Source organism: Myotis nattereri (assembly GCF_964212035.1).
Source record: "Myotis nattereri genome assembly, chromosome: 8".
NCBI classification, from domain to species: domain Eukaryota; kingdom Metazoa; phylum Chordata; class Mammalia; order Chiroptera; family Vespertilionidae; genus Myotis; species Myotis nattereri.
Genome location: NC_138083.1, coordinates 26,694,809 through 26,722,583, shown reverse-complemented (window position 1 = coordinate 26,722,583; position 27,775 = coordinate 26,694,809). Strand labels below are relative to the sequence as shown.

General features: G+C 40.8%; 1 protein-coding gene across 2 annotated transcripts in view; it reads left to right on the top strand.

Moving 5' to 3' along the window:
• The window catches only part of PLCB1 (phospholipase C beta 1), a 624,828-nt gene that overhangs the window by 467,959 nt on the left and 129,094 nt on the right, over nt 1-27,775 (top strand). Inside the window, exons 11-14 of one of the 2 annotated variants that reach the window (XM_081097387.1) lie at nt 9,856-10,013; nt 19,061-19,143; nt 25,919-26,003; nt 27,331-27,508. In XM_081097387.1, coding sequence (XP_080953513.1) covers nt 9,856-10,013; nt 19,061-19,143; nt 25,919-26,003; nt 27,331-27,508 — 504 coding nt within the window. Of the gene's footprint in view, nt 1-9,855; nt 10,014-19,060; nt 19,144-25,918; nt 26,004-27,330; nt 27,539-27,775 lie in introns of both variants that reach the window. The other variant, XM_081097386.1, reaches the window with a different exon arrangement.

Below are 27,775 nucleotides of genomic sequence, written 5' to 3'. Positions count from 1 at the left end.
TTGTAAATGTTCCCCATGCCTTGGGGGAGGTTTTGATGTGCTCATGGCTCATTGCTCAGAGGTGTGTGATTTGCTTGGTGGAGTAGACCAGTAACACTACCTGTGGCGTGACCAGGGAGACCCAGGTACTGGGGACTTCTCCAAGAGAGTCTCACAGGGTTCAGCCATCTGGCACCTAAGCAGTTCTTTCTTCCCAATTCCTTAAAGAGGCCTAGTCCTCCTGGTTCAAATGCAGTTGGAGTTGGTATCAGGTTCTGCACTGGCCTGGCATCCCACACTCCATGAAAAATAGTTTAGAATAGAAATGACATGGATAGAAATGTAGCCTTGAGACAGTTGGAATGGGCTGTCAGGATGATCCTGTGTAATCAGAGACCATCTATTCTGAGTCATATAATCTGAGTTCCATAGTCATTTGAACTGCAACTCCCATGATGCTTAGGAAAATTAGATTGGCCCTCAGGCTACTTGTGGTCTATTTTATTTCAACTGACATTATCTCCTAAAAGAGATCCATGCCATAAAACTAACTAGATTCATGTTTGGCCCATCCAAACCCTATTCTCGTCACCCCTTTCTGCATTAACAAATCACTCCAAAACTCATAAAACAGCCACTATTTATTTTTTGGATCCATATTCTTTATGTCAGGAATTCAGGCAGGACACAGAGGGGATATCTTGTCTCTGCTCCCTGGTGTCATGGGCCTCAGCTGGGAAGTGAATTGCTCAGGGTAACACTAACATCTTGGGAGTTGGGATCATCTGGAAGTTTCTCCTCCAACGTGTCTGGCACTTGGGCTGGGGCCATACAACAGCTGGGCCCCATTAGGACTGCTGACCTAATGGCCAGCAGGAGGCCTCGCCATGTGGTGTGGGCTTCCTCACAGCATGGCAGCCCCAGGGTAGAGATACTACTTACATGGCAGCTCACAGCTACGAAAACAAGTGTCCCAAAGAACAGGGAGGAACATTAATTGCCTTTTTGCCTTTAACTTCTGAAGTTCTGTATTGCCACTTCCTTCTTTATTTGTCCAAACAGTCACAGTCCTATCCAGATTCAAAGGGAGGGGACATAGACCAGAGCTCTGGGTTGGAGGGGTGTCAAGATATCTTTAGCCCTGTTGTAAAACCACTAACTGTAAGAGAAGAGTGTCCACTCAGCCCACTTCCCTGGATGTTTTAGGCCTATTTCAAAGGTTTTGCAGCTCCCACTTAAATTTCTAAGCCTTTATAAAGGGCTTTTCCCTTCTCAAGCCTCTTTAATCTTATTTGGTACCATTGACCTATTGGGAAGTCTGATGAAGTCTAGGAACCGTTCTAGTGTTCAATGTATAAAATAAAGTACGTACATAGGATTAAAGAGGAAATAAATTCTATTGAAATGTTTTTATCAAATACTAAAAATCAAATCTGTGGTAAAGTAATACATATTTTATTAATACAATAAAATTTTTGTGTAAATAGCATGTTGTGATATCTGCTACAATTAGAATATGATATGAGAATATCTGGGATTTCCACTCATGACAAAGTCATAGGTCCTGTTAGTACTGCTGTGATTTTTACCTGCATTCATAAATGAAGAGAAAGTTAAATTTTACATAAAGGTTAAAATTAAAGATGTGATCTTTTTTCTCATTTAAGTTTGAGGAGAGAGATCTATAAAACCTCAAGATAAGAGTGTAGAGCTTTGATTTGATAGGATCGTAGAAATACAACTTCAAAGACCTTGGCCCATGAGAGAATTTTGCATTTCTTGTATACTCAGGATGACATGATCCTTAAATGCATATCCAGTTAAATTTTAGACACTGGTTTCATCTACCTGGAAAGTCACAATATGCAGTAATTATGCCAATAGTCCTTTTAAATCTTCAAATGCTTTCAACTGATCTATTTAATACAGTTTTTCTATTATTTGTCATATAATAAATGAGTCAGTGATACCAAAATGATTGAATGACAAGTCTGCCTGGATATACACTCTGTTCTTTATAACTTCTTTCAAAATATATTAATTTTTCTCTTTCTGTGTATCATTATGGACCTATGGTTTTCAGATTTTTATGTTTGTTCCTTCAAACAAAGCCACTTTTGATGCTCAAACTGCCTCAGCATTTGTTGGTGGCAACATATTTTAGACTGGTTTCTATGTCTTTTTGGCATCACCCATTGATCTTTGAAAATGTCTTTGCTTTCTGGTACATGACGATCTTCCAGGCTCACCTTGTTTATTTCTACGAAACACATGGAACCAGACTTTTCCCCAATGATTCCTCGTTCCTTTTAGGGGGAAAGAAATTGTATGAGTAATAGCAATTTGGATCCTGCCCTGCCTTATAAAACGATGTTTCTAGACCTTTTTCATGAACAAAACAAAATAAAAACTTTATTTTATTTTTTCTTGTGAAGGCACAAGTTCTCATGCATATTTTCATTTTTACCTCCCAATTAAAATTGATTCTATAGCTGTGCATCCTTTATTAATCTTCATACCTAACAAATTACACATAATTACTTATTCACTTTACTGACAACACAATGATAGCTCTAAAATTGTTCAAGATTAATACAAACTACAGAATACTGTGCAAATTTTTCTCTGCAGTTCTTTTTTTTTTTTTAACTGAATTTCACTGAGGATTTCAGTCCAATTAATTTCTCCCACAATCACTGATTTGCCCTCCCTCTGAATAGCTTGGTAAGCACAGATGTGGTACAGAATTGGGCTCCATTTGTTAGCTTGTTTAGGGTGTTAGCATATGAATGGAAAACAGTTCTCAAAAGGAAGAACTTTCAGCTACTAGGAAAGAGTCCACTCCTTTTTTGATGAAGGAAGAACTCAAATAACTGTCTACATTTTTGTACAGTAGTTTCATATTACCATCATCTGAATCATATGTATGATTTCTGAACAAGTAAACCAATTCTCTCTCCAATTATTTAATATCTAATAGTAGAATTAGCATATTTTCAAATATTTAATTTTTTAAACTGTTACCTATGTTAAATGATGTTCTGATTTTTTTAAGTTTTAAAAAATTTATCTTGTTCACTTTCCTGAGCTATGTTTTGTATATCAAAGTTTGCATTATAAAATCCACATTTTAATAATATTACCTTGTCCCAATATCAAAGTCTTTCCTTTTCCTACAGGGAAATTAAGGAGGATTTCATATAATTAGCCAAAAATAATTATATATAAATATGAATACAGGCTCTTGAAGCTTTACCTAAAATCCTCTTTTGACTTAGAGGTAAAATCTGATTTTACTTTATACAATATTAGTAGTATCATTGTTTTACTTCTAGATAATCTAAGTGTATAACTCATATACCTTTGGGTAAATATAAACATTAATGATACAGAAATTCAAACTTCCCAAGGCCAATTAAGAATATTATAATAAATAGCATAATAAAGAAAATAAAAATATAACCAATGTATGTATAACTTAATAAAATCCAATTAAATGCTAAAATTCAATATTAATATGAGTTAGAGCTAATTTTACAGCTATTTACAGAACAAGTGGAAACTTTTTATATAAAAACAGTATTTTATATAAAAGCTATTTGGGAGCAAAAGGAAAGCTTTCCTATTCAAGTAGGTTTGAAAAATGTTAGGTACAAACAAAATTGGCACCTACTGCAGTATGTTTTTAATATAGAAATGAAGGCTTACAGATTCACATTATTAAGGTTATGACCAACCCTCCTCTCCCTATCCCCCATCCTTCTTATTTTCTTAGAGCATTTTAGGAACTGGTATACCTGAGAAATGAACAGTCCAAATTCAAACAAGGAGAATTTTGATATTTAGAATGTTTTCTTTTGAGCACTCAAATGGACTATAAAAATTAAATCTACACTATGAAACCAATCAGTTTAGCAATGCATTATTATTATGATGTCTATTTCTCGCCTCATTATTGCCCCTTTGTTAACAATCAAGACACCCAAGAGGAAATATAAAATCAGATGATTGAGAGGAATATTTGCACAGAACGAGTTGATTTTTAATTATGATGGTCATTTTCTAGGGTTTGGATAGTCTTGGCAGTACAACAAGTAGTGCTTATGTTTTAAATTATTGTTTTTCCTTGAGAAATCTACCCTTATGATTCAAAACAAAAGTCTCTCCAGATAGAACAGTATGCACTCATTTCAACCTGTAGTTTTTCAGCTCTTCATAAATCTTCCCATATTACAAACCATTTGGGAGATAATGGCTCCATATACACCAGCAAGGCAAAGAGGTATAAATGAATAATTAACATCCTTGTTCAACTTAAAAAGGAAAACATAACTTTAGGTTTTAGTTATTCCTCTTACAAATTATATTATCTGATTGAATGAATCAAATAATCATTCAACTCCTCTCTCTCATATATGTTCTTAGCTACAAAAATCTCTTATATGTTCTTGAGTCATTCTAGAAATGACTCGAGATATATTTTGACCCTTGTCAGTCTTCCACTGCCAACCCTTTCACATCTCTCCCACTCATTTAGCTTCCAGCATATGCAACCTGTTGTTTTTGGTTTAAATCACAGACAAACCTATGAAAGTTGGGTGGTAGAATGGAAAGAAGATGAACTGAGCAAATAAATAGACCACATTTAAATTTGCCTCTAAGTAAAATACATGTCAGAGTATGTTGGGCTATAAGTAACATAATAATATTACTTTTTCAAATTTTATTTTGCAATTACAGTTTATAGCCGATACTATTTTGTATTAATTTCAGGTGGATAGCATAGTGGTTAGATAATCATAAATTTGATAAAATGTTCCTCCCAATATTTCAAGTACTCACCTGGCACCATACATAATTATTACAGTATCACTATGTTCCCTGTGCTGTACTATAAATCCCAGTGACTATTTTGTAAGTACCAATTTGTACTTTCTTAATCCCTTAACCTTTTTCACCCTTCCTCACAACCCCCTATTCCTCTGGCACCCATCAGTCTGTTCTCTGTATCTATAAGTCTGCTTCTATTTCATTTGTTCATTTATTTTGTTCTTTAGATTTCACATATAAGTGAGATCATATGGTATTTGTCTTACTTTGGCTGGTTTACTTAAGATACTATTACTTAATGGCTTAAATATTAGGGAATTTATTACCTCATACAACAAAAGGTCCAGAAGCAGGCTGGTTGACCATTGATTAAATCAGGTATTTATTGATGTCATGGGAGGCCCAGATGCTTTCCATCTTTTTGCTCCCTTATGATTTCAATATGACTGTGCACCCTGAATATTGTCTCCCTATGAAATAAGGTCCACATGTGGCACAGGGCAAGTCCCTGTCTTGTGAGCCTTTGTAAGAGTGAAGTCCCCTCACCAAGTAGACTTTCCTTTATGTCCTATTAGATATAGCTCAGAGTTACACCACACAGCAATGCCCACTTGAACCACTAACATGGGCCACAGAACTTCTGCTACTGGCTGAGAAGAGTTAATACTTACCCCAGGTCTGGGGAGAGGAACCTGAAGCACAATAGAACCTAAATAGAAAATTCTATTGGCAAAGAAAAAGAGGAAGAAGAGAAAGAAAGGGCAATCAGAGTTTAGGGTGAGTTTAAACACCCTGGCACATAAGAAACTTCTTTGTTTGTGCTTGCCTCCCTACCTAGATGGTGAAGGTAGGGAGTATGCCTCCTGTCATTTTTATATCCCCAGTATTTTGTATCCCACAGAGAATGTATGTGGGAATATGCACAGATTCTAATAATTAGTAAGGCACACATTTAAAGTTGTTTTCCTACTTTCCTACCTAAGCCATCTTATGACAGTTGGATCTGTGCTCAAGAGAGTTTCATAGTCTCCCTGAGGCTGCAGACAGACACTATAGAAAAGATCAGATCAGACTGGTGCCCCAAGAGACAGTTGAGGTGAACAAAACCTGCTTTGTATTTTAGAGACTTCTCTCAAGGGTAGGTGGGATTACACAGTGGGGCAAAAAGAGGTTTGTAAGTAGGAGAAACACAGACTTTATTCTTATACTATTAGTTATTAACTACTGTATCATTTTTCCATAGGAACAACTCTAAACCTACTTTTGCCCCACCCTGAATGGCTCTGACTGCCTTGAAAGCAAAGAAAAATAGTCCCCATTTCCATTTATTAAAGGAGACAATGCCTATTAAAGGAGGTCACTTAATTAACAAATGAATCATACTCTGGAATCTTCTTCCACTGGAGATTGATGGGAAGACAATAAAAAATGTTATATATAAGTATACACAATCATCACCCTTTGCAAGAGGAGAAATTCCTCAGAAGCCTGTGTTAATAGAGGGATTGTTATTTTCAATTTTCTGGTCTCTTCCATCCTGCATGCCTTGGTTAATCTGAGACAAAAGCTCAAGTGAATGTAGCCAGCTGCCCAGAATGAATGCAGTCAAGTGAGAAGTTGCAGAGCTATGACTTGGGGCAACATTAGGGGTTAATCTCCATGGAGCTTCAGCTCCTAAATTCCATCATGGGCCTGGAATGTACTCCAGGGGGTGCTCACAGCCAGGCAGATGATGTCAGATACTAGTTTCAGAAATCACAAGGGTTGAGTGACTCATGACATATTATTAATCCCCACCCCTGGCAATCCTCTGGCCCCAGAAGCTGTATTTATTGATCTAATCAAATGAAAATATAACGGGACATGGGATCTAAGAATGAGGAGTTAGGAACTAGAGGGGAAAAAAATAAGCCAGCTTTGAGGCTTTAGGCAGAAAAGGAGAGAATAATGGAGAATATTAATATACATTTTTGGAAAAAATCTCCATAAATGAAGGAAAAACATGGAAGGAACCTAATATGCATTCCAAAGAAGAGGACAGTTTTGGAAATATGTGAGTTTTCTCAAAATATGCTTTTGTTGGGAGACTTCCATGTCTAAAAAGATTACTCATTGTAAGAATGAACAAGTTTACTTTGGAGGGATTCTGTTGGGTTTAGGTGTTAGACAGTAAACACAACACACACCCACACACCTCCCATTTTTTAGGTTTTTTTTGTGTTGTTGTTTTTTCAGATTCATTTGCATCTCACAAGCCCATGCCTTACTATGTCTTGCAAAACATTAACTGACCAACATTTTTAAAGCACATTAAATTCCTTCTATTTGTTCTTTAAATAATAAATGAAATTGCAAGTAGCCCTCCCTTAAGTTTACCAGGTAAACAACTGTCTTTTCCATTTCACTTCCCCTGCCCCCTTTCCCTTTATGCAGCAAAGACCTTTACTTCCACAAACTTTGAGGCAATTATAAATGGCAAATTGATTATCTAGCACCAGGAACTTTCTAGATTATCTGGTCAGCATTTCTGCTTTTTCAAGCACATTTGCATGTTCCCAATGCCCTATTTTTCACAACAGTGTGGTGAGGATCTCCTGGAGGGGAGGGCGTGGGGACTGGCTGGAGGTGGGCAAAGGGAGGGGAAAAGGGGGACATCTGTAATAGTGTCAACAATAAAGTTTTTAAATTTAATAAAAGAGATAAAATGCCCTATTTTTCCAGTAGAGAAAAGTGATTGTGCAAACCTACTCAATCACCTTTCAGTGCATTTACTAGGACCACCGTTTTGTTATGCTGGTAATTGGGTGTAGTGACATCCATTTTCTTTGTTCCCTGTCTCCACCAGGCATATCTTGTCCATCTCAACATCATTTTAACGGTTTTCATCAATGTCATCTTTAAACTCACTATTTTAAAAGATGATGGAGGCTTATAGAGTATAAATCAGAGAAAATCTTTCATGTGGAAAACCAGACTTCCATTTGTGTATTGGCAGTGGGCTTGTCTTGAAAGTTATTTATTATTAATCTTACAAAAATAATTTGTCAAGAAATTGGTGACTTCTTAAGTGAAACAGGAATAGTTGGGCTTTCATTCCTGCCAGGACTTCTCAGGTGCCTTGATTATTATAATTCTCATCACTTCACAGGAATATTTCAGTTCTGTTCGAAAAGACTTTTAATTTGGATGACGTTTACCTATTTATTTTGTTGTTGTTGCTTGTGCTTTTGGTCTCTTATCTACAAAACCACTGCTAAATGCAGGTCACAAAGATTTACCTGATGTTTTAAGAGTTTTCTACATTTTTTTTAAAGCTATGTGAGCATAGTTTGTATTAAAAACTTATATTTAGAAGCTTAATCCATCTCAAGTTTTTGTATATGATGTCAGATAGGTGTCTAATATCATTATTTCACATGTGGCTAACCAGTTGCCTCAGCACCATTTGTTTATTTAGAGAATGATTCTCTCTGCAAGGTCTTGTCTTGGCACCCTTGTTATAAGTTAATTGACCATGAACATGAGGGTTTATTTCTGGACTCTCAGTTCTATTCCAGTGTTCCATATGTCTATCCTTATGCCAGTACTCTGTCTTGATTCCTATAGCTTCACAGTTAAGTTTTGAAATTGGGCAGTGTGAGTCCAACTTTGTTCTTATTTTTTAAAGACCGTTTTGGATATTTGGGACCCTTTACATTTTCATACTAATTTTAGGACCAGCTTGTCAATTTGTGCCAAAAAGCAAGCTAGGATTTTGATGAAAATTGTCAATAGATATTCCAGAAGACCCTTATGGCAGGCAAAAGAAAGATTCATCTGTGGCTTACAGGGAGAGGTAGCCTTTAGCACAGACCAAAAGTACATTCTGAAGAGGAAGGGGTAGGGCGCAGGACTTAAGTGCATTTGGCACAGGGAGCTGACCTTTAAGGGGATTGGTTGGGGCAAGTATCAAAACAGTGAATATGTGCAAGGGGAATAGAGATTGGCAGGTAGAGTTATGAGATATGGCCAAGATTGGAGTCATAAGACATGATCGGCAGGAGGCAGGTCACAAGGCATGCTCAGTAAGGGGAAGTCACAAGGCATGAGCCAATACCTTCAAGTCTGCAAAATAAACTGATATAATAAATTTTGTGATTAAAGGGACAGTGCAGGGAATGCAGGTCCTCATGTAAATAGTCAGAATTCAAATTGCAGAACTGTTTAGTCATTCAAGCAGGGCCAGAGATCAAATTGCAGGAAGGTCTAGATATTTGCTCACAAAATTATATTAGAATCTTCAGGATTGAACTTTGGGTCAATTTGGGGAGTAGTACTATCTTAATACTAAGTCTCCCACTCCATGAATATGGGATGTCTTTGTATATGTTTAGGTTGTCTTTAATTTTTAAACAATGTTTTGTAATTATTTGAGTATAAGTTTTTCACTTCTTTTATCAAGTTTAAAGTTATTCCTATAAAAGAGTACTTTTTGAGATGAGAATATTTAGCTTTTCTAAGCATTTGTGACTTGCACAAGCATGATAGAGGGGTTGACTTATATAATAATAACCTGTCAACAGTACTCCTTCATAGAAAGACAGAATTATATTGAAATTATAATCCTGGGTCTTCCATTTACTAGCTTCAGAAATTTGGGTAAATGAATTCCTCTATGCCATTTTCATTATCTGAAAATAAGCTTGTTTGTGTGTTTTTAAAGTTAGTAAGCCCAAGAAATCTTTGTAACAAATGTAGTAATACATGTAGGGTTCAAAAAACTATAATTGGCACATGGTAAGAAGTTAATAAAAATGAGTTATTGCTATTGTTACAATGTTTCTTTCTTATATTTTTTCTTCCCCAAAACCACTGCTAGGGAGTCACAACTGCATTAAGGATTGTCCCACTACCTTCTGGTATGTTGAGGCAGGAGAAAGGCTGAGAACAACTATTCCATCTCTTAGACACTGCAGTGTTCTTATTGTTGAAGAGCTTGTCTAGGAAGCCACCAATGTCTGCTATGCTTCATGGGATTCTGGGGTTCATTTTGTTGGTGTTTTACAGCTGGCCAGCTGGCTGGAAACTCCTCCGTCGAGATGTACCGTCAAGTGCTCCTGTCTGGTTGTCGCTGTGTGGAGTTGGACTGCTGGAAAGGACGGACTGCAGAGGAGGAACCAGTCATCACCCATGGGTTCACCATGACGACTGAAATATCCTTCAAGGTAGAGGGAATTATTATTGCTAAGAGAGGCAACTGGGGGGGCGGGGGGAGCTGCCTAAAGTAGAAAGTCCTAGTGGTTACAGTTAAGTCCATAGGCCTTTAATCATCTCTGCCATTTCAGAGGTTACAGTTTAGCAGTTTATTCATGGGTAGTGGGCACCACGTGAATTGACTCTTACTAACCAAATCTAAGCTGTTTTATGAAAAGAAATGCCAGTGTATTTAGTGCTCTTATTCTTTTACTCTTGCATTTTAACATTGTGAAATGTAACATAAAAATACATACAACTTATTTGTGCATATTAATGAATGGATAGAAAGTTTACGCCATGTAATCTAAATCAATAAATAGAAACTGATTGGTATCCCAGAAACACCTTATGTACCCATTTCCATCAGAATGACCTCCTTACCCCAGAGAAGACCACCAGACCACCTTCCTGACCCCTGCAGTGATCACTCTTTGCTTTTCTTTAGAGCTGTTCTAGTTTATTTACAGCTCTAAACAACATAGTGTCACCACTTCTTAAACTTGATATAAGTGGACTTATACTCTAGTGTGCATTATTCTGTTTCTTGCTTCTTTCACTCTGCATCATTGGGAGATTTCATCAATATTACTGCATGTATCTCTAGCTTTTTGCTTTTTAGATGATGATGATGATGATATTAATGCCTACTATTAATTATCATACACTATTTTATTCTGAGATGCCAGAATGGAATATTGACTATTACATGCCAGTTTGTAGCACATTGGTACCTAGGGAGTCAAAGACCCTAAGAACACACCTGTAAGTTAAAGTTGGGTTTATTGGCTTATGCAACAAGGAAGCACACACGTCATGGGGAACTGTGGTGTCTCAGTACAAATGTGTTAAAGAAGACCTACAGGATTTGGGCATGCATTAGGTGATTTGAGGGGGCGGGGCTCAAAGAAGCAGGGTTTTTCTGTGGATTTCTGTCAGGAAGCAGAGACAATTGTATGATTAGGTATCTTGTCTTACCTAGAAGGCAGGACTAAAGCTGTAATTTATAAGAAGCATCAGCCATTCTTATTAGCTGGGAATAGCCATCTCGCTTCTTTCCATTTACGGCTCCATCCTACCCATCCTACAGCATAAAGACTCCCACATTCATGCATTGAGACACTGAAGTTCCTCCTCCTGCAAAGAACAACTCTCCAATTCTCAAGGAGCTTAGGGCCACTTGGGTGGGAATATCTGGGGTCCTGGGTACCTAGAAAGTGACCTAGAAAGGGGATATGTGACTTTACACGTTTTTTTGGCTGTCTCAGGTTTCTCACATCTTTGGAAGGGAATTAGCAGAGAAGGGCCAGAGGACAACCCCTACAGCACAGGTCCCATCGTGTGAGCCCCATCGCTGGGGTTGCCTGGTTCTTAGGGCAGAACTGACTCTAGGTCACTAACTCTTGCCCTAAGCAACCAAAACAAACAAACAAAAAAATAAAAACAGAACCCAGGTATTTGGGGAACTAAGGTAGAGTGGCAACAGGGCCATTGAAAATGGGGAGGGTGGAGTGTTGAGAGGCTAGAATATTGGATGAGTTAGATGTTTATGTCACCAAGATTAGACACAAAGCTTTGATGAAGAAGAAAAGGACAGTGAGCCACTTGCCAAAGTCTTTGTTGAATGAGGGGGAGCTCAGTAGATAGCAGATGTGAGGACATGGTAAAAACTGGCTTGGCTGCTTCATGAGAACTGGGTTTTTGTTTCGTTTTAAAATAAGATTGGGAAGTTATGTTTCAGAAGTAGCATTAGGAGCAACAAATTCCCAGTCTCCAGCTTTTAGGCCTCGGGCACTTGCAATGTGAGAAACAGCTACCACTTCAGAGAGCAGCAAACAGATAAAAGATTTTAAAGAACAGACAGGTTTCAGTTGGGGTAAATGGTGTCCTGATCAAAGGTACTAAGTTTGACAGCAATAAAAAATGTGTTCAGAAGTAATATCACTAGCACCTTAAAATGTGTTAAATATGTTGTGTCTAGGAAATCTAAGTTTTCATGATTTCTTAAACTGAAGCTGCAGTACAATAATTAGAGAGAAAAAAATTGCACCCTTCACTAAATTTTACAACAAAGCTTAATATGGGGTTATCTCAATTCTGATCAAAATCTTCAAAAGTTGTATCTGCTCCTAAAATTGACCACTCTTAAGATCTTTTTGTTTTATTTAATGGGAAATCAAAGGTTTTTTGTTTCATTTTCATAGTCTCCCACCCTCCCAGTTCCTGCCAATGTCTTTTGTCAGACATCTGTGATACCAACCACAATCTGGTTGGACCCTTTTTTTTTTTTTAATCCTCACCCCAGGAGTGAGGATATATTTTCCCCCATTGATTTTTTTTTAGAGCGTGGAAGGGAGTAGGGAAGGGGGGAGAGAGAGAAATATCAACGTGAGAGAGATACATTAATTGGTTGCCTCCTGCTCGAACTCCGAACAGGGCCAGGGATTGACCTGCAACCAAGGTACATGCCCATGATTGGGAATTGAACCCGTGACCCTTCAGATATGGGCCAATCTCTAACCACTGAGAAAAACTATCCAGGGCTGGTTGAGCTCTTTAAGGAAAAGTAGAGGACAGATGACCCTGGTGTGCGGTGAGCAATTTGGGCTCATCTGTCTGTTGATGGATGGAGATGATCCTGACGGAACCATGATTGAGCTAAGGGACTAATGGCCTTGTGCACTGACCCCTTTCCAAGACGGCCCACCGACCCCCTTGCCCCTTGCTCATGTGAATTCATTTATTTATTTTGTTATTAAGGAAATACCTTTTCTTAAAAACTTATACTCCTCAAGGTTCTTTGAATTCCTTCTAAGGCATATTTGTTTTATGTGGAGCATTGACTTTTTGGCCTCGGCCATCAAGTCGGCTTAGAGTGACTCTCCCTGTGCACTCGACCGTACAAGTGGTTCTTCAAACTTATCTGTGATCTCAGAACCACAGGCTGATTGAATGTCTATTCCCCAGCTCCAGAGGCACAACTTCTCAACCACATCCACACGCTTGCTGACAGACTCAGAGACTAAAGGCTAAATCTAGCCCAGAATATGTTCTCTCCCTGCTGGAGCTGAGAGAATCGGGTGGCCAAAGAGAACAGCAAACCCATATCCCCTGATGGTTGGTTTGCCCAGCCATGCTTCTTGATGATATGCTTTTTTTTTTTTTGTTAAGGTATTACAAATGTGTCCTCATCCCCCCCCATTAACCCCTAACCTCCCCCCCCCCGCCCCACACACTCATGCTCCCATCCCCCTGTTGTCCATGTCCATTGGTTTGGCTTATATACATGTATACAAGTCCTTCGGTTGATCTCTTCCCCTTACCTCCGCCCTCCCCTACTTTCCTTCCAGGGATTGATAGCCTGATCGCTGTTTCTCAGTCTTTGGGTCTGTCCCTTTTCATCAGTCTATGTTGTTCTCTATAATCCACAAATGAGTGAAATCATGTGGTATTTATCTTTCTCTGACTGGCTTATTTCACTTAGCATAATGCTCTCCAGTTCCATCCATGCTGTTGCAAAAGGCAAGAGTTCCTTTTTTTTTACTGCAGCATAGTATTCCATTGTGTATATGTACCGCAGTTTTCTAATCCATTCATCTGCTGATGGGCACTTAGGCTGTTTCCAAATCTTAGCTATGGTGAATTGTGCTGCTATGAACATAGGGGTGCATATATCCTTTCTGATTGGCGTTTCTGGTTTCTTGGGATATACTCCTAGTAGTGGGATCACTGGGTCAAATGGGAGTTCCATTTTTAGTTTTTTGAGGAAACTCCATACTGTTCTCCACAGTGGCTGCACCAGTCTGCATTCCCACCAGCAGTGCACGAGGGTTCCTTTTCTCCACATCCTCGCCAGCACTTGTCATTTGTTGATTTGTTGATGATAACCATTCTGATGGGTGTGAAATGGTACCTCATTATCATTTTGATTTGCATCTCTTGGATGATTAGTGACTTTGAGTATGTTTTCATATGTCTCTTCGCTTTCCTTATGTCCTCTTTCGAAAAGTATCTATTTAGTTCCGTTGCCCATTTTTTGATTGGGTTGTTTATCTTCCTTTTGTTAAATTGTATGAGTTCCCTGTAAATGTTGGAGATTAAACTCTTGTCAGAGATAACATTGGCAAATATGTTCTCCCATGCTGTGGGCTATCTTGTTGTTTTGTGCATTCCCCACTAAAAGTCCAATGGCATATTTCACAGACCTAGAATGAACTCTCCAAAAATTCATCTGAAATAAAAACAAAAAACAAAACCCAAATAGCTGCAGCCATCCTGAGAAAGAAGAACAAAGTAGGAGGGATCTCAATACCAGATATCAAGCTGTACTACAAAGCCACTGTTCTCAAAACTGCCTGGTGCTGGCACAAGAACAGACATATAGACCAATGGAATAGAATAGAGAACCCAGAAATCGACCCAAACCACTATGCTCAATTAATATTTGACAAAGAAGGCAAGAGCATGCAATGGAGTCAAGACAGTCTCTTTAATAAATGGTGTTGGGAAAGTTGGACAGATACATGCAAAAAAATGAAACTAGACCACCAAGTTACATCATTCACAAAAATAAACTCAAAATGGATAAAGGACTTAAACGTAAGACAGGAAACCATAAAAATCTTAGCGGAATCCTTGTTTATTGTCTGTCTCCTTTTACCAGCGTGTGAGCTCCACAAAGACAGGATCTTTGTTTTGTTCCCTAATCTGTCCCAAGCACTTTGGAAATAATCTGGTATATAGTAGGTCCTCAATAAACATGTGTTTTAAAATGAAGTTTCCCATTCTAAAGCGAAAATAAAGATAGATTACAGCATAGCTTTCATTTTTAGTCTTTCTAGCCTCTGTTGGTCAGATAAATGAACTTTGTCTTTCTCTGTTTTCCCATGTGAAATTCCAAGTATAATATATTGGAAGGTAGTCTAAAGATTCTCCCGATGTTTGCCAAGTTTGGTCTTTGCTAAGTATTTGGACGTGACCTTCACAGTCTAATTAGACTATATAGCCACAGCGTGTTTTGCAGCAGCTACATAAACTGATTGTTGAAGTTTGTCATTTTTATGTCACACAGTTTATCTGCTCTCAGCCTGTGTAATCAGGAAAGCTTCTGGGCGATATATCCCCCAAAGCAAGCGTCCCTACTTGCAGTTGCCCACTATTTATTGTATGGGCCAAATAAAAGGTTATGTTCTGGAAAGTGGGACAGGCTGTAATTCACTCTCTTTCTGGAGAGGCTTTTATTTTGCACGAGGGATTTATTTATTATTTACCTCATTTATCTGCCCTTCTGTTTCTCTGCCTCATTGCCTTAGCCTTTCTGATGGTCATGACATAGTAATTCACCACTTGGTCTCCATTCTCTCTGCTCCCTTTCAGTCTCCTTCCTCCCCACAGGGGACACCCACCCGCCCACCCCACCCCCAAGCTGCTCCTTTTTCTCCCTCCTTGGCCAGCTACTTTGTAAGCAGCAATTGCACAAGATGGAAAACTGGATAATGTGATAACATATATGATGAAAACATGTTAAATTTGAGGATGAGATTAAATGGAGCATTTCTGAAAATAAAGATTCATTCTATGAGAGAAATAATAATTTAGGATGCAATGTAACTGCTACATAAATGCTCACATAAAATGGTTATCAAATGCACCCTGCTGTTGCCTGTCAAGGATAAAGGATTTCAAGGGCAGATTTTCCCCTGGAGGATAGTAATTGAGCCATATGGTTTATAGATTATTGAACCCAGTGTTAGCAGTTTCTGAAAAATGGTTTGGGCTTAATAAGGAGCAGTTGGGCAGTGAGGTACTTTCACATTCCGGTGTCCGCTAATGATGGTTTATATGAAGGAATGAAACCTTAAAACTGTAACTATTTTTCTTATCCAGTATGATCTTGTGCACTATGCAAAATATCTCAAAGGCATAAAAAACCACAAAGTCCAACAGTGGAACATCTGGAGTTTTCAGGAGCTCCCAATTAAAATCAGTAGATGAAATTCAGTAAATGTTTGCTTTGGTTTTAAAGGTTCAGAAAGGTTTCCTAAGCTGGTGGCTAAACTTATGGTAGAGTTGGGGAGAGATGGACAGAGGGAAGAGGGAAGACAGAAGTAGGATAGGATAGGAGGAAAAGAGAGAAAGGAAACCGTGGGAGATAAGAATGCAGCTCTGGAGCTGATGCCAGGGTCCCAATACCCGCTCTTCCACTTATTGGAGAAGCACCCCAAGCAGCACCAGCCTCTTCTGATGAGCACAGTGGAGATGATGCTGGTGCTCACCTCTTAGGGTTGCTGTCAGTAGTCAAGGATGCCACTTCACATGCGGATGTTGCTCAGAACAGCGCATGGCCTGCAGGAAGTACTCTATAAATATGAGCTACTGATATTATAATTGAAATGTAAGAAGTCACGCTTTAGCTTTCTTTCTTTAAATGCAGTGGTTGTGGTATGATTTATGCAGAGTCATTAAGTCAGGGTGAGGTGGAGGTCGAATTAAGTCATTTGTAAGGCTGCCATGGTAGAGGCTCTAGGTGCCCTGACCTCCACTCCACTCTGGGAAGAGGTCAAAGCCCAGTCTATGTGGCAACGTAAACAGAGCCCAGCCCTGGTTAGACACCCAGTGGGAGCTGAGAAGGACATGCAGGTGAGCTTGGGAGATCCATTGCAAACACAGGTGCAAAGTCAGTGATGGCGAACCTTTTGAGCTCAACGTGACAGCATTTTGAAAAACCCTAACTTAACTCTGGTGCCGTATCACATATAGAAATTTTTTTGATATTTGCAACCGTAGTAAAACAAAGATTTATATTTTTGGTATTTATTTTATATATTTAAATGCCATTTAACAAAGAAAAATCAACCAAAAAAATGAGTTCGCGTGTCACCTCTGACACGCGTGTCATAGGTTCGCCATCACTGTGCTAAGTCAAGTGCACAAGACTAGAAGTTCACAACACCAGAGGCAGGGAAAGGTAGCAGGAGACACAGGTAGGAAGATCTGGGAAGCCCAGGTCCAGCTGCACTTCAGGCCACACCAGCATCTCTACTCTGGGGAGAGAACCAGACCTAGGGATCTAGGAAGACAGAGAGGCATGAATTCCCTACACGTCTGAGAGCAGACCCAGAAAAACACTCACAATCCATCGGCCAAAGTTTCATAGCTTTCATTCAAGCTTTCATAATACAATATTACATTTACCTTTAATTACAATCAAGTCTTAAGCTTTGCTTAAGCCAATGATCTCACTAGTCCAGAGGTTGACAAACTATATTCTTCAGGCATACCACCTGTTTTTAGAAATTGAGTTTTGTTGGAACATAGCTACATCCATGTGTTTGCTCATTATCCAAGGTCACACAGCTTGGAAAGCAAAGAAGTAGGACTAACACACAAGTGTGTTTGAATCCCAGGCCTGTGCTCAAATAAATCAAATAAAGAATTTAAAATGTTGGTGTAGCTTGCTATTTATAGTGCACTTATTTTTGATGGCATCAACTATCATAAAAGTTAAACTGATCATGTATGAAAGGCAATCTGTGAATTCACTTCTAGGAAATGGTGTGAGCGATTATTTCGCTCCATGCAGGCACATCCTTCTCAGAGGATATATGCAAATGTAGTACAGAATTAGAAAGTCTTATTTATAGTCTGGGGCCAGGGAAATAGCTTTCTGGCTTGAATATAAAGGAAGGCAGAAGAGATAGTGTAAAGGCCCAGGCATAAGGAGTGAGAGTAGAAATCCCCACTTGAAAAGAGAATATGAAAAGAATAAATGCAGCTAAAAACAAACATATGCATATGTGAAACCACAATAGTATTGAGAGCAACATAATTAAAAATAAGTGAGATCTCACTTTAATACCAGTTCAGTGATAAAAATATTTTGAAAAAGTAATGCCAAAAGCTGGTGGCTATGCATTGAAAGCTGGTCCTTCATACATTGCTCTGGGCTATTGAAGATGAAAAGTAATTTGGAGAAACACAGGAGACTTTAAAAGTATTCATATTCTTTGATTCAATAATTCCCCTTCTGAGAATTCATTCCCAGAATAATTCAAACTACAAGGAAAAAAATGAAGATGTTCTTTGTAGAATTATTTGAATGATAGCTCTTAAAATGTTGGTTCCACAACTGGGTAATGGTTAAATCAATTATGATACTGCTTCTCCCTAGAATTTTATACAGATTTTGAAGCTTATGACATACAACCTTAAAAAGAAATACAGACTGAGCAATGAATTACTAATACATGTTACATCATGGATGAATGAAATCATGCTAACTGAAAGATGCCAGATGTAAAACACCACATATATGTGATTCCATTTATATGAAGTGTTTGGAATAGGCATATCTGTGGAGACAGAAGTAGAATAGTGGTTGCCTAGGGCTGGGTGTATGGGGAGGGGGAGAAGAAAGAGGGAGTGACTGATAATGGAAACAGATTTCTTTTGGGGGTGATAATAATGTCCTAACTTAGATTGGGATGATGGGTGCACAACTGGTGAATATACTAAAAATCATGTCATTGTATACTTTTAATGGGCAAATTATATCTCATAACAATGTTAAAAAATACAAATATTTTCCATAATTAAAACTGAGTTATACAAATATATAAAAAACAAACTAGTACATAACCAAATGCCAGCAGTGGTTTGGTTCAAAGGGTGAATTTATGGGTGAAAATATTTGCCTTCTCCTGTGTAAGTTTTTTGCAATATGATTAGAGTTGTTTTTTTATTATTAAAAAACCCAAGTAGATGTAATGAGAAAATAGAACCATTCTCCTTCACCAAAATAGTTTTTTGGGTGTGTTCTTTTTTGTTTTTGTTTTTTAACCTTGCCAAGAGTCAGAAAATTTAGAGTGCAGCAGCCTTCACAATCCCTTCTGGCCATTTCAAGCCATTTGATACTATTTTACAAGTGGAAACTATAACCATATTAATGAGTATAACCCCAACGAAAAATAGACACATTAAAATTCTGGTATATTGAACATATATGTGTTCTCATTTTTAGGAAGTGATAGAAGCAATCGCTGAGTGTGCATTTAAGACTTCACCTTTTCCAATTCTCCTTTCATTTGAGAATCATGTGGACTCGTAAGTATTTAACACATGTAATAGGAAGTCTTTTTTCCCAAATAGGGCATGTTTAATAATTGTTCATCTGATGTAAGATTATTTGACATTATTAATGGTGTTCTTTGATTATGTTATGTATTAGGTGGCATGTTTTCATCTGTGTGAAATAGAATTCATTCATTTAAATCTCATTTATGTTAACATAATCCATTGGACTTATGAAATCTATTTCCATGCCATAGTAGGATTCTTACAAGGCAATGGAGCACATTGCCTTACATAATATGAGTCTCTATTTCAGGGGGCGCTTTTACAATCCTCCTCCATTAGCTCCTTCTGTTGCATGCAAATTGATGGTCAGTTTAGCCATACCACAATGGATAGTTCCATATATATGGGAGCTGTTGCAGGGACCGCTGTAGATGCTATTCTGCCACTTTGCACTTATATAGAACACAGACCACCAGATGTTCCCGCTATCCTCTTCCCATTGGTGTCCCCTGTTTGTTAGTATTGGCAAACTTTTTCCTATTTCAAAATAGCCTGCACTTATTTCTGAGCTACACAAAGAAAAGGAAGTTTCACTTTTACTGTTTTATATTCATTTATGACAGAGGACCAGCGTAAGACACGTTTATTTCAAATACGTGGGTATTAGTTTATCATGCACTTAATGTCAAGAGCTTCAAAATGAAAAAGTCTAATCTGCATTGAACCAAAATTCAAGCAAATGAAATTCTTGAGCATGGAATTAACATCTAAAGATGATGACGGAGCAGTGGCCATCATTGCTCACACCAGTATTTGGGAAGTCGTCCTCTTTCATTTCAAGGACCAGCCAGCAGCACCTGTCCTGATCACAAGGTCCTTCCTCCCTGCTCATTGAAAGTCCTTTCCAGGTCACTAATTCCTTCTGCCCAACTAATTTCCACACAGGCTCCACTTCAGTAACCCTTCAGGAAGCAGGTTGGTCATGAGCAAATTTCAGCTTCAGGAAATTCCTAAGCAGTTAAATGGGATCATCTGTTAACGTGTATGTGGCGAGAGCCCTTACTTCTAGTTTGCCCTCGGGAAACCTGTGTTACGTTTAGCAGCTCATGATTCTGTTTCATTAGGAAACAGTCACCCAGTGGATGACGTAATCCTTGGGTCCATAATTTTTTAACACTACTTCTGCGGGTCGACTGAAGAGAAAATACATTCTTCCCTTACATTGCTTTTTCTAGTCTAACAAAAGGGAGCAGCGCCCCTTCAGTTGCTGCATTTCTTACCTCATTTGCTGCGACAACTCTGATTTACAGCTGACTTTCCTGGAGCCTTCTCTCATCTCTGCCCACTCATGTGTAACGGGGCTCTCACAGTGCTTTAGCATCTTTCTCCCAGGCACTGTAATTCCCAGACTTGTTGATGGTTATTTCCTTTGTGGAAGAATCTCTCTAAATCTAGCACCTTTATTTTCTTCAAGAAATATTTCTATGTCAATGAGACAAAGTGAAAAGCTGTTTACAAAATGTACAAATCCTTTCTTGATGATCCCACCCACTATGTTGAGTTCTCCTATAAGGTAGCCAGAGAGGTATCAACAACCAAAACCACCACACACATAATAACATCCAAGATTCATTATGTCCTGAGCAGGGTTCCAAGCATAAGCCCATATAACCCACAAATCCAGGTGCTCCTAAGAATACATATTATGAGTATGATTGTCCCTATTTGACAGATGAAAAAACTAAGTCCCAAAGAGAGTAACTTTCCCAAGGCTGTTCAGCTAAACCGTGACAGCTGGAATTCCAATTCGGCTAGTCTGGCTTTAAACATGGGTTTAACCACCACCATCCCCACACCTAAGCAGAGGTTCACGAACCTTGAAAACATCAAATGAAGACCATGAGAGCATCCACAAGGCACCTGCCTGCAAATGTTCACATTTCTGTAGTTGTACCCTTAACCACAGGACATTTTTTTGCCAACTTTTAACACCCGTCATACGGAGAGCCCAAACGGTATGAAAGCTAAGCCTATGTGGCAAAAACGATAATGCCATAATACTGTTCCTTCTGGTTTAAAACATGAGAAATTTAGCTATTAAAAGTTTATGAATAATTCACGAGTAACAAAAGAAAACAGGAAAACAACCTCTGGATGTCCTGCTGTTTATCTCCGACCGTTGAGATAATCTAATGGCTGTGAAATACGAAGATACTGACTTCTGTTGTGGGAGGAAGTTGTTTGCTTCATAATCCTGTTGTCCTTGAGCTGCACATAGCAAAATCGCTCAACCACAGTCCTTTCCTGGGAGGACTGTCATGCACCCTTGGAAATCTGATAAGCTTTCCCTTTGCTGGCAAAACCCTCTGCTTGACACGTGGGCCACCTCACCTCATTGCTGAACCAGGAGCCAGACATCATTCATCAGCTGCAGCACGAGTTCCCACTAAACCTAGATGTCACCTCAGAATCCTTCTCAACACAGAGGACCAGGGACACAGCCACCAAAGACGCCTGAAGTCTATGTGCTGTCTCTAGTGAACCATGTTACCCTTCTGCAGGTAACAGGCTGTGGATCTCTGGTCCCAGCTCCTGTGAGCCAAAACAAACATACTGGAAAAAAATAAAACTCACGGAATGTTCTGGTTTTCTCTCCAAATATCTGCAATCACCTATTCATGGATGACAGAGGGGAATCTGCCACCAGTTGCTGGCAACTTATTCTGGTCCACCTGCTACCTTCAGAAACCCACTAAATGCAGATTCCTGAGCCACACCCCTATTCCTGACTTCAAATTTCTAGAAATAAGCCTTGGAAAAGTCCTAGTGCACTCCCATGCTCTGCCTAATTTGTGAGCTAGCACTTTCACAAGAAGAATTCTACACTGAAATCCAAGGAAGTAACGTCTAGCCATGGTTCAGCCACGGACAGTGGGAGATTTGCCCCAGGCTTTTAATTTCTGTGTGCTGTCGATGCCTCGTCTACAGAGGAGGAGCTGGTTTGGAGGACTGACCCCATGAAATGAGGCACGTTTCTCAGTCACAGAACTGACCACTTTGCCAGGTGCCTACACTTTATTAAAACACTGCAGGTATTTTAATATGCCTAGATGTTTCTGCGATGGTCTGAAGCTCAAAAATGTGTATGTGAATATTTTCCTCTTATTTCATCTCCATGGTAGCCACTGTTGATACTCCCAATGCTATTTCTGCAGTTCTGACCCGCAATTAAAGCTGGTTTGTTTTCCACGGTCCTTTTCTATTCAGCTTGCCCTCTGTTCTGCTTCAGCTTCCTGTCAGGTGGGCATGTGTGCTTATGGAGAGCGTGAATTGCCTGGTTACCGAATAGGGCGCTTTACTTTTTCTTGGATACCAACCTCTTGTTCTCTCCTTCTCTGTTGATTTTGAGGCAGGTTTGTAAAAAGTCTAGGTCAGACGTAGATCGTTGCTGTACAAAGTGCAGTTGATCCGTGGACCAGCACCGTAGGCATGACTGGGAGCTTGATTGAAATGCAGTCGCAGGCCTCACCCCAGACTCTGACTTCTAACCCTCATTTTCTTAAGACCTACTATGATTTGAGTGAAGCCTGAGCTCTCTGCTCTAAGCACTGCAGCCTGTTAACCACCTGCCTTGGAATTACCTGCAGACGTGTTACAAATGCAGGTTTCAGGCCTCCACTCCCAGCCCAGTGAGTCAGGGGACTGGAGACTCCGCCTGCCACCTGCAGCTTTAACAGCTTCAGGTGACTCTTTAGAGCAGTGGTTCTCAACCTTGGCTGCACATTAGAATCACCTGGGAATCTTTTTTTAAAATATATTTTATTTTATTTTTTACAGAGAGGAAGGGAGAGGGATAGTCAGAAACATCAATGAGAGAGAAACATCGATCAGCTGCCTCCTGCACACCTCCCACTGGGGGCTGTGCCCGCAACCAAGGCACATGCCCTTGACCGGAATCGAACCCGGGACCCTTCAGTCTGCAGGCCGACGCTCTAGCCACTGAGCCAAACCAGTTAGGGCTGGGAATCTTTTTAAAATCCTGATTTCTGGGCCTCATCCTCCGGAAATTCTGTTTCTTTGTTATGGGGTGGGGCCACAACATTAGTAACAAAGAAACAGAATTTCCGGAGGATGAGGCCCAGAAATCAGGATTTAAAAAGATTCCCAGGTGATTCTAATGTGCAGCCAAGGTTGAGAACCACTGCTTTAGTGGAACCGGGTGTAAGATTGTGCTCCAGAAAATCCCTTCTCTGGGCCTGGAGGATTATTTTACAGAACACAGGAATCTGCCTGTCACCTGCAAGGGACACCTGGAACACCTCCCTCTGCTGGTGAGAATATTGTTCCCTGAGAAATCCTGAAAGCAGGGCATTCCTGTGAAGCCCTTTTCCCTCCAGGTCTCTGATCAAAGGAACTTGGGGCTCCAAATTCCAAAACTCAAGAAAAATATCATCTACTTCAGCACCTGTTCCCTTATTTTAATCAATCGTAGTATTTGAGTTTTTTGTGTGTGTTTTTTAAAATTAATCCTCACCATCGATTTTTAGACAGAGTGGAAGGGAGAGGGGGAGACAGAGAGAGAAACATCGATGTGAGAGAGATATATCGATTGATTACCTCCCACACATGACTTGACCACTGCTGGGGATCAAGTCTGCAACCAAGGTATATGTCCTTGACCAAGACCCGAACCCAGGACCCTTCAGTCTGCAGGCTGGTGGTCCAACCACTGAGCCAAATTGGCTAGGGCAATCCTAGCTGGTTTAAACTTGAGCATGCTTCAGAATGATCTAGAAGCCTTGTTGGACACAGACCTTGGGCTGTGCTTCCTCAGATTCTGATTCAGAATCTGCCTTGAAGGCCTTGAACCTGCATTTCTAACCAGCTCCAAGGACTGTTGATGCTGCTGGGCCATGGACCACGCTTGGGTAGCAAAGCTCTGTGATGTTTAGTAGCTTCATTCTGTGAAAGTGAAATGGAGGGTCTGGACAGTTTCTTTTGTGCAATCTGGACCATGCGGGCCTGCACAGATGACGTGCTTGAGCTACAGGCACAGAGCTGGCTGGCTTGGTTGAGCCTCAGGGTCAGTTATCCTTTGAGCAAAAGTGTCTGAACTGAGGATTCCCAGGCTGCCTGCCAGATGGGCCGCATCTCTGCTTGCTCCCCAACTTCTCAGACGTTGCACCCCCAGTGCTTTTCAGGTCGCTGCTCTGACTGGCAGTTTTCCTCTCTGTGTAACTGCGGAGGAACGCCACAGTGTATGCTCAGGGCTGCCTGGCCATGCAGTCAATCTCATATGCCTCCAGGAAGGCAGGGTGAGAAGTTGGGAAGCTGCTATGTAGGGATTTGCAAGTTCTGTGACTCTCTTCATTGCCTCTCCCTGCAATTCCATATTCAGGCTCATCTTTGGACCCCAGAAAACTCACTAAAACCCACAAATATGTGCTTTTTTACAAAGGGGGGCATAAGGAGTGCTTTTCCCTGTGGGCCATTACGATATGATTTGAACCCCCAAAGTCACCCCCCTTCCAGGAAAAAGCAGTCCATGATCCGGGCTTAACAGTCATGTCTTCCAAGAGAGAAGGAAAATAATCACATTTTAAATCAACTGGAATTGTATAAAGAAGGCTTTTTATCCCTTACTTTTTCTTACTTCAGTCCCAGTTCTGCTAAAGGTGTTCACATCGCAGCACGTAGAGAGGACTCTTGGAAATCGAGTTTGGCAGCCTGTAGATCAAAATCACGGTCCACAAAACCCGATGGAATTGGATGCCTTTGTAATGATATTTAACATTCTGCAGAATGAGAAAAATGTTATTGCTTTGCAAAAGGTCAAAGGAAGCAGGCGTATGGAAAGACTGCAGATGGTACCTCATAGGAATGGTGTTTCTATGTTCGCAGGCTCTCAAGTTGTCTAGTCTGACTGCAATCATCTTACCTTGGCCCTGGTCTTTAACGTTGAAAAGGCGTTTGCATCCATTACTTCATCTTCTCAGCAGCGTTGTCCCTTTCCAGGAGTAGTTGTTATCCTCCCCATTACACATCAAGAATGGTTGAGAGCCTGGAGTCTCCAACCTTTTCCCATCAGACCAGATGCCTGCAGGCACATAGTCAGGCGGACAGACCTTTGCTTCTCTACGATGCAAATAAGAGTTGCAGACACCTTTCTCCAAGGTGCCTGCTGCTTTTGTCTTTCCTCTAGGTCCAAGGACCTCTTCCCAAACTTCTGCCCATCTGCCCTTCTACCTTTTGAGATATATTCTCTCTCTCTCTCTCTCTCTCTCTCTCTCTCTCTCTCTCTCTCTCTCTCTCTCCCCCCCCTCCCCTGCCCCTTTCTCCCTCTCTCCTTCTCTCTCATTCCCTCTCTCCCTCTCTCCTTCCTCTCTCGTTCCCTCTCTCCCTCTCTCCTTCCTGTCTGTCCAGATCTCTCCTTGCCTCCCTCCCTCCCTTACCTCCTTACAAACCTCCTTTGCAGTCTAGGTCTCTGTTGGCTGAACAAATTTCACCCAAGAATTCACACGAAATCATGAACAAATTCCACCCCCAAGGGTCTTGCATTTGACTTGGAATCAGGAAATTAAACAAAAGGGACTGAGTGCCTAACTCTGGGACATTCGAGAATATCGCCATGGGTATGGTATTCAGATTCTCATAGGGCAGGTAGTAAACAAGGGATTTTGCATGATAAACACGGATCCAGAAAGGGCATTGCCTCTTTCTGTGGTTAATAACACAGTAAGCCTCCTGTCCAGCCTCTGGAGTAAGCCTCCTTGCTGCCCCCCTTCTCTCTCCTTTCCCGCAGCCCGAAGCAGCAGGCCAAGATGGCAGAGTATTGTCGGCTGATCTTCGGGGATGCCCTTCTCATGGAGCCCCTGGAAAAATACCCAGTAAGCATTTTTGATGTTTACCCCTGAGGGAACGCATGTATTATTTATGAGCGGAGGTAGGGGGGCACTTCCTTACCTGCCTTTCATGTTTACCTTTCTTGGTAAGACAATGAACCTTTGGACTGGGAGGAGACGGGTAGTGTGTGCCACTGAGGGTGGGAGACATCATTCTCTTCCTCTGCCCACAGTCTCACTCCCTCTCTCTCGCTGCCAGAGGTGACCCACTCAGGACTGCAGGGCTCCCACAGGCAACCGCAGCCCACAGAGGCCGTCTGCGGGGACAGGGCTCCGATCACCTCCCAGGGAACCACATCACACCCCTTTGAGAGAAAAGGGTTGGCAAAACAGGGCCTTGCAGGTGGCACAGTGACATCCAGGCCTGTCCCTGCTGGCCGCTGCTCACTTCCCAGAACATGCCTCTTGGGGTGGTAGAACTCAGGCGTCCTGTAGCCATGGCAACACCCCTGCTTTGGGAGGGGAAGCAGCTGAAACAGCCTCTGGTAGCCTCTTCCCTCTTCCCCCCTCTCTCCAAGTCTCCCCACATCCTTACACGATTTTTCATACCAGTGCCCAGGCTCGTTGAAAGCAAAGAACACAGGACGGGCTTATATGGAAGTTTAGGGGAGTTTCTAAAAACAGCCCCTCTCAGGACTTGCTCAGGTGCTCCTGATGCAGCATCTAATAACCCTGGCAGGGGAAACTGATTTTCCCACGAGAGGTGCAAGCTTGAAACACCGGAAGTAAGCCTTGCAAACAAGGGTGGCTTGAGCCTCAGGGCGGCAAGGAAATCTGAAGCCACCTGCTCCGCTTCTGCCCATGCCAAGGAGGCTGCAGCTGAACCACCTGGCGCCAGGACGGGGCTTTTGCTGTTTTTAAACTGCACTGAAAAGTGGGTTCTACGGTACCTGTCTTTCCCAACTCTGCCTGGCAGACGCCACACTCTAACTGGCTTCCTCCTTGGACAGTCCAGGCCAGGCCTCCTTTTCTGTCCTAAGTCAAAGCGGTTGGATTTATATGGTCCTATGGACACTCATGGCACTTCGTGTTCGCACACCCAAGCTACTCGTGTATTTCTGTGATCTGATGCATGTGGATTCGCTGGGGGGAAATAAGAATGGTAATTATAATGTGCCTGCTATGGGAAAAAGCCAGGAGCCCTGAGCCAGCCCCGCTTAGCACACACTTAGTTTACCTTCATCTTTCTTATCGGGAGTAAAGGATAACCTGGAAGCTCTTCGAATCCAGAGCTGTCCTGGGGGCTTGGGGAGAGAATCTGAAAGGAAAAGGGAGGGTTTTTAAAGAATGTTCTTTCTTTTAAAAAAAATAGCTGGAATCTGGAGTTCCTCTTCCAAGCCCTATGGATTTAATGTACAAAATTTTGGTGAAAAATAAGAAGAAATCACACAAGTCGTCGGAAGGAAGCAGCAAAAAGAAACTCTCAGAACAAGTCTCAAACACATGCAGTGACTCCTCCAGCTTGTTCGAGCCCTCGTCTCCCGGAGCCGGTGAGGGGCTGGGGGCCCAGGGGCTGGCAGGTGAGGGGCTGGGGGGTGAGGGGCAGGCGGGCTCTCTGTCTCCTCTTATGCATGGGTTTAAGAATTGCTCCTCTAAAACTAGCTAGAAATACTTCTTATATTTCCATTTGGGCTCAAATCTCAATGTTATTGGCTTTCCTTTGCTGCTATAACAAGGTGGCATAAAACTACACAAATGTCTTATCCCCCAGTTCCGGTCAGAAGGTCCATGCGGTGTCACTGGGCTAAGCTGCAGGT